The following is a 12,333-nucleotide window of genomic DNA, read 5'->3' on the forward strand; positions in this document are numbered from 1 at the left end:
GTTCGTTCGTATCTGCATTGACAAAGCTTTCTGAGGAGTTCCTTGTCGGCGTACGCGCGAGCGCATGGTCCTTGCGGTTACATACGCACAATGCTTCATTCACTTGTCACTATGGTCGCAAGAAGCAGCCCTGGCACACGTCCAACGTCTTCTCAACATGCAGCCGACGTTATTCGCGCGCCTAAGATGAAGACTAGAGTCTAGTTTGAAGGACTTTCAGTGGTATAGGGATTACCACGACGGATTCTATATCGATGCCCATGAAGCAGTTCTAATAGCATTTTCATTTGTTCACAGGAAGGTTAATATTAATTTTATCTTGGTTTTGCAAGTGATTAAGTCCAATATCCTTCGCGTCCCACGTAAGTTAGAGAGCACGTGCCGTGACCTTTACTGCCCGCCAAAATGGCTATCGATGGTTTAACTTCCACCCATAGGTGTCTGCAGGAACTGTCACTTTCATTTTGTTTTTCTATAAATTAGCTCAGTACAGCGCAATTTGCAAGGGACGCATGAGCAATGCAAAAAGAAAGACAAAATACTGGCGCATAAGTACATCCCTTGTCTCATCACATGGAGCGCTAAATCTCTCTAACAAGCTAATTTCTGCAAAGATACGTGCGCTGCCCGGAGAATCTACATGCGTACAATTTAGCCGTTTAAACAAGTGCTCGTCATGTGCAGCGTGAGGTTATGGAACTTTCTCGCTAGGATTGAAAGCGGAAGTAGCGAAGACACACGACTTACACCAAATACGAACGAACTTAGCGATATCGCGATTGATCGGTAACCACGCTCGCGTCCAGTTCGCCGTCAAGCGTTGGCGCCTTGGTTGCCAACCCTCGGCTGTCCATCAGTGACTGACGAAAACCAGCGGCTTTACGCAGTGGAGAGCGTATGCCTCTGGGAGAACACGAATGAGTCACTCAGCTAACCGAATTGATCACCCTGGCACTTGTGTTTTGGATTTGCTCAGTAGGCCGTCGCGCCAGATAGTCTAACAGAGATTCTGTAGCAAATAACCCCTTCCCGAAAAAACTCACCGGTCGCTTCTCGTTGTAGGCCATGACAATGGCGGCCGCCTTGACACTCTTGGCCTTTATGATGATCTCGTCGTTGGAGGTGTTGTCGCAGCGCTCCAGGAGCACCACCTTGCCCTCGAAGCTACGCCGCTCGTAGTCGCACTCGGTGTCGTTCAGTACGTTCAGCAGGGGCAGGTACTCCTGCGAAGTCCAGGCGAAGATACCTTCAAACATGTACAGTCAATGGTGTCCTTGTTCAAGCATGCCATACAAAAGTAGCTTCGAGTATAGTATAACTGATGTAAAGCCCTGCTACACAAAGCACATGCTCGTGGCTCTGGACTTGAATTGTGTATTGCGGTGGTCCTAAAGTTTCAAGTGCTTCAGAATATACCGTATATTCGGGTATTAGGAATGTCAATCGGTATCGCAGATTAGCCCACTCTGAATGTTGCTGTCGAAAAAGAAAAGCTTTTTCCGCATATCCCCTCCATCTTCCCCCAATAGAAACTAAAGTGTTACCAAATAGCTTGCGCCCCCTGTAAAAGCGACTTGTATGTTGCGAGGCAGCAAGCCTCCGCCCAGTGTGGTATACACGTAGGCAGGTCAGTCTGGTTGATGCTAGCGTGACAGACGTTTTGTGTGGTTGCCTGCGCGGCACCCTATCTATGTGATCTCTGTTGCGTAGGCTTAAGAGCTGAGCACTAGGGCTTTTACTCTTAAAGACGTTTTTGTACAATAACGAACGAACACAACATAAGGGAACGCTGAGGAGCAAACCACTCCGCATTTTCCCGTCTCATCGAGTAAAGGTGGCACGCGGATACAGACAAAGTTGGCTGTAATTCTCACATATATAGTTACCAGAACACAGCCGTTTGCTAATATGCTACCGGTGGTTAGGAAAAATGGTTTTATTGCTTCTTGCTGTGGAACGGAAGTATGCCGTGCCCTGTTGCGAATCTAGGGCATTGTATCAGCATTTCCTCCAATACAGCAGCATCAGAAAACCGCTTTTACAGACCACTAATATCATGCCAGGCCTGTGGTCTTTGAGTGATCAGATAAGGGGCCGACAGCGCACATATTTGGATGTGTGATGTGAGCAATGTACAGCATAGGGCAGTGAACTATTCTTTAAGGGGAAAGCCCTACATGACTCATGGGTCAAAATATCTGACTACAGTCCGGCGCTATGACACTAAAATCCAAGCGCACGCACCTGTAAACCACAAATTTCTTTATCAATGAAAGAGCTCGATTATCTCTGTTCGCGCTAAACGGACACCCTTCTAAAAAGTTGACAATCACTTAAGATTACGCCAAAGAGGGTGAAGGAGAAAGCCTGCACATTCACGAGACCTTCCTTACAATACTTTGGCATCCTCATTCGAATACGCTAAAGAGGATGAAGGGGAATACCTGTGTACTCAGGAGACATTCGTTAAATTTGACATTCTGGTTCGAATGCGTTGTTACTTCCTATTGTTTTCTACTTACTTGTTTCTATCTTTACTTGTTCTGTATTTAAGTCGCCTAGACATCGCCACTGGCTCTACGTGGTTAATGGCATGTTACAACGGTCGTGGAAAGTCTATGAAGTTCATTAAGACACGCACGCAGGCTCAATGAAATAATTATTTTTATTTTGACACTTTAATCGACGAGGGTAGCTACATGGGCTTTTATATATGATGCCTTCTACTTTCATATTGCGCGGGCAGAATGAAAGGGACAGGGAAAGGCAAGTTAGACAAGCACATCACAACAAACATTCCTCAACAGGTTTATTTCCAGTTCTCGCAGGTGTACTTCTACTCCTCAAAAGATCATAAGACACTTGTACATTGTTCGGCAAGTAAGAAGAAAACTGGTCAAAACCACATCCAGACACTTTTGTTCCCACACTCAGTATTAAGGCAAAAGCCTTAGATGGCTCATGGGTCCAAAAATCCGACGACCATCTGGCGCTATGGCACCAAGATTCAAGCGCATGTGCCAGTAAGCAATCACTTTCTTTATCAATAAAAGAGCTGTATTATCTCTGTTTGCGCTGAACGGACAGTTTTCTAAATAATCAACGTGACCACAAGAGTGTCTGCGTGTGGGTTTCCCGGTTTTGTTCATATTTGCCGAGCAATGTACACGTGTCTTAACTGTGACGTTTTGAGAAGCAGTGACCCTTTTCGCGGTGATCGCGTGGGCGCTGCCATGTTTGATCACGTGGTCACGCGTCCTTTCCTTGCCTGAACTGTCTCCATTGCTTCCGTGTTTACAAAGGATACGTATGATGCCGGTGCGGCTTAGCAAACTTCTGTTTCGAGAAATATCGTAGACGGTGACTAGTTGGACAACACGAAGCTTTGGCTACAGGTTCAGAGGACATGCAGAAGAGCTTTCGGAGCTTATTAAACTATGTCCGAACGGTATATAGTGCTTGTTTTAAATATGGGGCTTAATATGTTTTTCAAGCTATCCAAACTTTCCGCTTATGAATTGCATCAACATGAGCGTATTTTCCTCTTTGTTCTTTATTTGACAAATACTTTCAAGCAGCGGCTTGTCAGGTTTCATACGCAGTAGTATTCCTCAGTGCAGACACTATTCGATTATTTTCTACGTAATCACTCGCAGGTGTGCTCAGTTCTGATAGACTTGTTCCTGCTGCGCACAAGGCTTGAAGACTAGTTATTTTATACATTGTAATACATTGTAGCAAATATGTATTATTGCTAGCAACCCGCTTACTTTTGTGGAGCTTCACGAAACATTCCCGAAACTTCAGCAGTCAGTCATTTATTGCGCATATACGGTGCGCATATATTCAAGTGTGCTCCCATTCACTTATTCTTCACATGTTGGTGATAGAGTGGGCATAAGTTTCCGCGCAACTTGGGTAGATGTGTGTGGATACTGTGCGCGAAACTTACTATGAAAGTAAGCGGCGCTAGTCAACGCCTCCTAGATAACATAAGGCCGGTGCACTCCGATTTGTGACATCATGCTACTTGGACCGAAATTTCCATTGCCAAGCCCAGCGTGACGAAGACGATGACGCCAAAACCACCGCGGCTCGATCGGGAGCGTCCCCATTAGATACTATGGCAGTCGGGCAAGGTAGCATGACGTCACGGATCGAAGTGCACCGGCCTTGTGTTATCTAGGAGGCGTTGCGCTAGTCCCTTTGTCATTGCTTAAGGAGCGGTACTCATTCTTGCCTACGTTCCGGTGCTGAAGCACTTTCTTTGGAGGTTGGCGATACAGCGCTGGCGAATGAGCAAATTTCTGTATCATCGTGGAAAGTCATATACATCTCAAAATTCCGTTAACACGTACCGACAGTTGCAGCAGTGGTCCGCGAACTTCGCCACACTGCTTCATCACATTATTATACCAGTCACTATTTTTGCAGCCAACTACTACACACGTCTTCGATGCACGTAAGTCGATTCAGCATGATTGAAGCATTGTGCGCCAGCGAAAACTCAGTTAGTTGCGACAGCTGATTCCACAAAAGCAAGGCGGAAGCGGTAATGGTTTCGTATTCGTGCGCTGTCGCTGAGAGCACGTGCGGCACGCCGCAGAAGGCCCCGTATCGTTTCTCTAGAACAAACTGCTCCGCGAAAAGGGTCGATAAGTACGCCTGGGAGGACTGCAAATAAATCTGTTGTTGAAAGTAAGCGCTGTGTGTTCGTCTAGTTGCCTTTCCGTGTCCCTCTCGTTCTGCCCGTGCTACAGGAAAGTAGAAGGCACCGTGTATACAAGCTGTTACGTTTCGCCTACAACGCGCGGTATAGCCGTCGCGGATGCAACGGACGCCGGGGCTTCGTTCAAAGCGGCGGACATTTTGGCCCGTTCAGCGCCGCCGATACGCCTCCCCGCCAAGCGCGTCCAGGCATGTTTCAATGCCACGTGTCTTCAAGTGTGCGTGTGTGTGTGTGTGTGTGTGCATGTTGGTGCGCACGCTTGTCAAAGTGCGGCAGCCGGGGAGAGGAGCTCCCCAAGTGTGAAGCGAGGAGGTCTGACCGGCGCCGGCCCGGCGGATGCGTCACTACACTCGTCCCAACGTTTCTCTCAGCGTGTCCGTGCCCCGCAGTCACGTGGCCTCATCCCGAGACGTTCCTCCTTCCCCTCAACTGCGAGAGTATAAAAGCAGCTGCCCCCGGACGCCAAGGGGGAGGCTCCGATTTCTTCCGTTGAGTTACGTGCTCTCCCGTCTCTCCACTTCGGTCGACCTGACCGGCCGCTCTTTTGCGATGCTAGAATAAACAAGTTGTTCTGTTTGCAGTCGACTCATGCTTTGCCAGAACCTTCGGATGCTTCCAGTTGTGCCCCAGGCCGCCAGGCCAACGCTACCCTTGGGGCTTGCGACCCATCTGCAACAACTCGTGCCAGCGGTGCATTTGCAACAACGGGTGTCAGCGCTGAGATTCCAACAATGCCCATGTAGCTACCGTCGTCCATTAGAGTGCTAAAATAAAAGAAACGTTCACTTAACCTGTGTATTTGTCCTAATGGTCTTCACAGACTTGCGACGTTCGTTCTAACGTGTCTTTAACCACGCAGAAACAGTGGTGATGTCTAGGCAACCGGAAAATAGAACAAGAATAAGAGAAAAGAAGTAATAGGAAGTAACAGGGCTATAGTGAAGTGATTGTCAAGTTCTTCCTCCCTTTTGTAGCATGGTTTGCAGTGGGAACCTCACCTGGTTCAGATGACGTCAGCGTCAAATTCAGAGTGTACGTACTTCCTGCTCAATAGAAAGTGTAGAATAATGCCTGCCACAATCTCTATAAGTATAGAGCCTGCTTTCGCTTTTTCTAAAAGCTAATGTCCATAACGTTCGAAAGAAACCTCAAAATATAGGCGCATGACAGTATACCTGTCTTTTAACACGGCGAAACAAACCTGAGGTATTTTTCGCAAGTGCTGCTTCCAAATGATGCAAACTATATCCTCGTGAAAGCGGAGCAACGACATATATATCAGCTTGCTCCGGCTCATTTTACACCCACTCTAGAAAAATATGGGGTTTTACGTGTAAAAACCACCATCTGAGCACGAGGCATGCCGCAGCGGGGGACTCCGGAAATTTGTACCACCTGGAGTCCTTTAACATCCACCCAAATCTAAGTACACGGGAGTTTTCACATGTCGCCCCCATCGAAAATGCGGCTGCCGTAACCAGGATTCGATCCCGCGACATCGTGCCTAGCAGTCACCCACCGTAGCCACTAAACAACAGACGGATCCTTCCCTTCCCCCTAACTTAGCTGCATCATACCACCCTTACGCGAAAATCTGGCGTTGCAGTTGGCGGCGTGACTGAATGAATGTACCAAAAATGGCCGACGACCAAAGAGTAAAATCACATCAAAGAATACTCGAATTCATGTCAAATATCCCATGGAAGTTACTGTAAACGAAGTAAAGTAATATTTTGAAAGAAATATTAGATAGACTTCGGTATGGGCGGGAATCGAACCCAGACATCCAGTGTGCAAGACGAGCACGCTTCCCAGATGCCACGGCTGCTCCACGGTACTGGTTGACTAAATGTGTGTCCTAGTGCGTGCGTCGTTGGGCACGTGACGGCACAGTCGACTGGTATGAGGTGACGCCACGTCGTAAGTGTATAAAATAAAGAGCGTTAATGTCCGATTGAATGCCACTGAGCGGTCCTTCAAGTTAGCAAATTCTCGCAGGCAAACAAGCTCGTTGAGACGCTCGTCACGTTCTCATTTGCCCTTATCGAGGCGCGGTTAAAACTTAGGCGAGAGCTTGCGTGGACAAGGAACGCGCAGACGATATAATTTCGCCAAAGCAAACATAACACTTTCGCATTCCCACACGTAAACAGTATTAAGCGCTCCGTCTCGCGTAAAAGCAAGATCTCAGGGAACCACCTTTCCGAACGACAACCACACAGGCCCGTTACTGAACTAACTGAATTCCTCAAAGTACATGCGTCGGAAAAATCGTAAAGTAACACCTAACACAACCTGCAGACGCGATAGCGTCGGATTGTAATTTGAATATACCACAAAACGTAAACCTGTTAAGCGGAAACTCAAACGTAAACCCCTTTTCCAGCGCATGTACCATCCATGTAGAGCGCTCGGTTCCTTGCAACAACAGCGTCCAGATGGCGCTCGCCTCCGCGGCCCCCGCAAGAATTTCCACCAGAAAGCGCGCCCGCTCACCTTCGTGCATAGCGTTTGCCGCCAGCAGTTCGCGAGAAACATTACGGTTGCGTACATAAGCTGCACTTGCCGGGAAGCGTCAGAAGCAGTCAGGGATATTTGAGGGCTATCGCGTTCCACTCTTAAAAACGAAGCTTAAGAGGAAGCTTTAGCTCGAGTGCTCCTACCTAAATACATGTAAAAGGAGAATTCGTTTTTCTCGGCAACCACTGCACCGAATTTGACGATGTTTGTTAAATTTAAAAGACAGACTTAAAATCTAGTGACTGTTGGTTTCGAATTCTCGATTTAAATCCTCATTTTTTTTAGTAAACATTGTCAAAAATCGAAAATTTTTAGAAAACGAAACTATCAAGTTTACAACTCTAACTCAGCAACGGAAACTGCTAATACAATTCTCTAAATTGCATCTAATAGCAAGCCTAAAGGGGACAAAATTGATATGTTACTCATGAATCTAAAGAAATTTAGTAATATGGAAATGCAGCTTTTGCAGAACCCTAGTAACCAATGTAACAAATTCAAGTAAGATATTAAATGACCCAGCGAATTTGTCCGCTTTCAACGATCTGATGGACGCCGTTTACAGAAACGCAATATCTGTTTTTGATGCAGAGCTATTAATTTGTAAACTTCGTGCTTCTACCTTTTTCAAACTATCTCATTTTTGAATATCTTTGTAACAAAATTCGTGCCCTAAATCGAAATTCCGCTTCCAACAGTCACTAGAATTTACCTTTCTCTCTCAAATGCAACAGGTTTCATTAAAATTGGTCCAGGGGTTACCTCAGAAAAGCGTTTTTGCATTTTACATGTATTTGAATAGGCCGCGTCGGAGTTGACCCCGAGCTAAAGCTTCCTCTTAAAAGGAAGCTTTAGCTCTGGGCTTACCCAGGTTTACAGCAGGTATGTCCACTGACACAGCGATCACACGCTTTACTGACAAAATTGGATGATTCATTGATAGTGGTAACTTCGCGGGATTTCTGTTTGTTGATTTTTCAAAAGCATTCGACATGATTGATCATCTAATCCCTTTTCTTGCAAATTAGAGAACTAGGCATAACTGCTTCAGCATTCACACTTTTGCAGAGTATAATAGGTGTCATATCGTTTCTATTATTACCTGTACGCTTATTCCTGCCTGTATTGACCGAGGTGTTGCAGGAGTCTAGATAATAAGCGCATCATTATTTTCATGTACATTACTGGCTTACCAAATTGGCCTAAATATTGTTTCTGTTTATGCGCATCCTACGATATCTTTTCTCGTCTTTCCGATTCCAGCGGCTCTCCTTTCTAACCTACAAACTGTCTTAGCCTCTCTCGAAGAGTGGTGCAACTGTAATAGACTATCCATTATTGGATCCCAAACTAGCTGTCTGCTCTCTATTCACTGCAAAAAAATTCGAACTATTCCCTGCCTTAGTGTCAAGTCTAAAGCCATTTCTTTAAATGGTCACAAATCCTTTCTAGCAGTTGTAGTTGACACCCATTTCAAGTTTCCCCATAATATCACTTCCATTTGATAAAAAATTCATATGGCCTGAAGGCGTTGTTAACATCTAGAATGTGTTTTGGTATAAACACCCTCATTGCGCTATATTAGACATTATTACATAGTCACCTAATTTGCTGCATTATATCTTGGGAAACTTATAATCCATTCATTTTGGCCTTTCAAGAAACTACAAAAGCAAGCAGTGGCAATTATCACTTCATCTACGCGACTATCACTGACTCGTCCCATTCTCATCGAAATAAACACTTTTCATATCTCTGACCTTTATATTCACAGCTTTCTCGTTTCCTTCTTTAAGATTTTTATCGCTGATCTATAATGGGCATATTTTCGGCTTTCATGTCAACTAATTCCAGCAGAACATGAATTTCGGTCTGTAATAATATTCTGCTGCTTAAGATACATATTAATTATGGGAAAATGAGCATTGTTTTTTTTTTCGTCTATTTCATTATGAAATACACCTAGCTGAACTGAAATAAGAGCATACATGTGTGTAAACAAAATTTTAAAACGTTCCTATTTGTTGCGCAACCATTGTTTTCCGTTAAATTTCTTAACTGTGTGTACGTCAACGTGACATTCAAGTTAACCATCCAATTTTCTATTCTGGTTTTGTTATTTTTTACATATTGTCTCTGGTGTTCCTTCTATGTTCGTTACAATATTTCTTCATTGTATGAACATTGGAGGCCCGTCTGCGGTTTTTGACCTTGGGATTTCCAGCTGTATTTCGCTCCGTATCGCTTCTGTTCTGTTGCTAGTAAATAATGATTGATTAATTGATTGATCGATTGAGTGACAGTTCCCGCATATTGTATTGAAAGTATTACTGATTGCAAAATGAACACAAAGACCGAGTTAAAAGAAGTAAACATGAAAAACGCTCGCTTGCGTATGCTTACACACGTTCTCGAAAATAAGTTGTGCCGCAATCAATCTTCATAAACATTTTCTCAATTTTGGTCGTACAGTAATGACTACTGAACACGCTCGCGAAACGCAAAGCGTGCACAGCGCGTGCGTACGAAGATACAGATTTTTATCGCCAGCTCTGACACAGTCGGCACAGGATATTGCACTCAGCCGCTGACAACACCACGTGGTATATAAATAAGGTCGGGGGACAGCTGGTTCCGGGCTGCGCCAGCGCGTGTTATGTGTCCCTCTTGCCTCAACTGCGGTCAGTTCCACAAGCGCGAAACGCCGTAACGCGCGTATATGCTCCTGTCCGGGTCCGCGTAATGAAATGACAGGTGCTCAGCACGATCTTGGAGCAAACCAAACGCCCATAGAATCCCTCGTGACCTCGAAGCCCGCTCGTGTAATGACGTCGGAGGCAGTCGCCGTTCAAAGGCACGTGGCCGCGGTGACCACTCACAGCGTCAGCTTCCCGTTTGGCGACGTCCTTGATGGCCGGCACGTACAACACGCAGTGCGCCTCCGCTTCGGACGCGTCGGACGCCTTGACCAGGAGCACCGAACTCACCACGGGGTTGGCGCCGTGCACGGGGTGCTGCGTCGTAACGCACACATCGATACATGAATGAATAAGTAAGAGAGCGAACGACCATGGCCAAGAGTGCTATGTTATTCTCGCACGTGCAGGTAAAGTCGAAAGTTTACGAGAGGCGTATACCGTTTAAAAAAGAAAACGAATGCTAGTCCAGACTAAGCTCGCAGACACTAAAGCTGTACAACACAAAGATGTCGCATGCGTACAATGTAGTACACTTTGCGTATTTTCCGAGTTCCGGCTGCGTGCGCATATTCAAAAAAATATATTCTATGTTCTTTCTCACATTCTGTTTCTCTTACACTTTTGACCCTGCCTGCACATCGTTAACGCTGTCTGTGTCGCGACCGTTTATGAGCGAATTACCGCTGTCAAGTTACCGCTGCGCGAAAGACGCGCCAACGGCATGCAAAGTTTCTTGAATGCCGCCCAATCTACAGCGAGTGTTGTCTTACCAGACTGTGCGTGAGATGGGGATAGTGTTTTGCATTGAAGAATGCACGCAAGCACCAGCGATTACTCTGGAAGGAATGGTGATAGATGTATCAATATCGAATGCAACTGGCCCATGAATCTAGATTCGACGACCCTGCTTCACCTTCACTATACGACGTTATACTACACCGGGTACTTTTTGTTTTAAAGTGAAGCGTTATTTGCCTCATCTTTGGACTCTTCTACTACTTCTACTACTGCTACTACTACTACTACTACTACTACTACTACTACTACTACTACAACTACTAGTAGTAGTAGTAGTGGTAGTAGTAGTAGTAGTAGTAGTAGTAGTAGCAGTAGTAGTAGTAGTAGTATTACTACTATCCTACAACTAATGCTGCTACTTTTACTACTACGACATTTACTGCTACTACTTCTGCTGCTACTGCAGCTGCTGGTAGCAGCGCGTGCACAGTGCCCTGGTGGTAATTCTCGCCATCCTCTAATATATATCGCTGCTTTTCAAATAACCCGTTTCATTGAGAGGCTACGACGTGAGCTTCACGAGGTCCGTGAATCCTCAGATGTTTCAAAACGAATACCGCTGCCCAAATTATTCGCTAAAGGGCTTGCCGCAGACGTTGACCTCTACAGAAAACATGGCGTTCTTTCAGGCCTGTACAGTGGCATTCCCCTGAACAATACTCCAATTGCTCGAGAGAGCTAAAAAAAAAATAATTACAATAGAATCGTGACTCGCCGTGTTGCCAGATTTGATTATACATTCGCTGGCTTGCCGCTACGAGAAGTATTCGCACATGACAAAGTCATTGCGAAATCGCTCTCCCACATGTCGATACCCCGTCGACCAGCTCGCTTATTTACCGACTTGCCGCGCTCTCGCACTGTACTAGTTTACTCTCTGAAGCCGTGGTAGCACCTCGAATCATGCTCGTCCGGCAAGCTCACTTCACTGCGGTTCTTTAGCGACGCGATCGTTTGCGCTGTTTGAACTCGTTTGAAAGGGGTCCACCTTGCTATCGCCGTGGTCGCGGCCATGCAAACGCGTGTCTCATCGGCGGAACAAGTTGCTCATGAGTTCGCGGTGCCTCGCGATGCGGAATATATATGCATATAACAGGAATCTCACTTGTACAACAAGGGTTATGCGACTAAAATTTCACGCTCTGTATAATTGGGTAGGCTGGTTTCGGCCGCAGCGCTTGCTAATGCTGTGCGCAAAGCTGATTAAATTCATCTGTAAAGTGCTCGAAAAGTAGTGTAGAAAATACTGTGCAGGGCTTTGACACGCGTCTTGATGCAAGAGTTCCACAGTGTTGTCGATTGAAGGAACGCCAGCGCAAAGAAAAAATAAAGGCTAACGAGGCTTGTAGTTATACAGTTCATATACCTGTAACTTTTCAAACGTCGCTTTTGCCGCGAGAACAAATAATACTAACGAGGTACCAATTACAGCGACGATAACACACAGTTGGGCCTGTGATCAGTTTCTTAACTACGCTCACTCCGAGTTGCAGTAGAAATGGCGTCACTGTACACATTGAAATCCTAAGTCTGTCAGTGGTGTCCACTACCACGTGATCGCCACCTCCAATTTCCGTGACGTGAATA

At 45.7% G+C, this 12,333-nt stretch overlaps 1 protein-coding gene across 1 annotated transcript in view; it reads right to left on the reverse strand.

Moving 5' to 3' along the window:
• The window catches only part of LOC129383176 (uncharacterized), a 19,026-nt gene that overhangs the window by 5,943 nt on the left and 750 nt on the right, over positions 1 to 12,333 (reverse strand). Inside the window, exons 2-3 of the mRNA XM_055067481.2 lie at positions 10,129 to 10,263; positions 1,044 to 1,223 (exon numbers count right to left, since the gene is read on the reverse strand). Coding sequence (XP_054923456.2) covers positions 1,044 to 1,223; positions 10,129 to 10,263 — 315 coding nt within the window. The remainder of the gene's footprint in view (positions 1 to 1,043; positions 1,224 to 10,128; positions 10,264 to 12,333) is intronic.

This window comes from Dermacentor andersoni, chromosome 3 (assembly GCF_023375885.2).
Source record: "Dermacentor andersoni chromosome 3, qqDerAnde1_hic_scaffold, whole genome shotgun sequence".
In the NCBI taxonomy this organism is placed as follows: Eukaryota; Metazoa; Arthropoda; class Arachnida; order Ixodida; family Ixodidae; genus Dermacentor; species Dermacentor andersoni.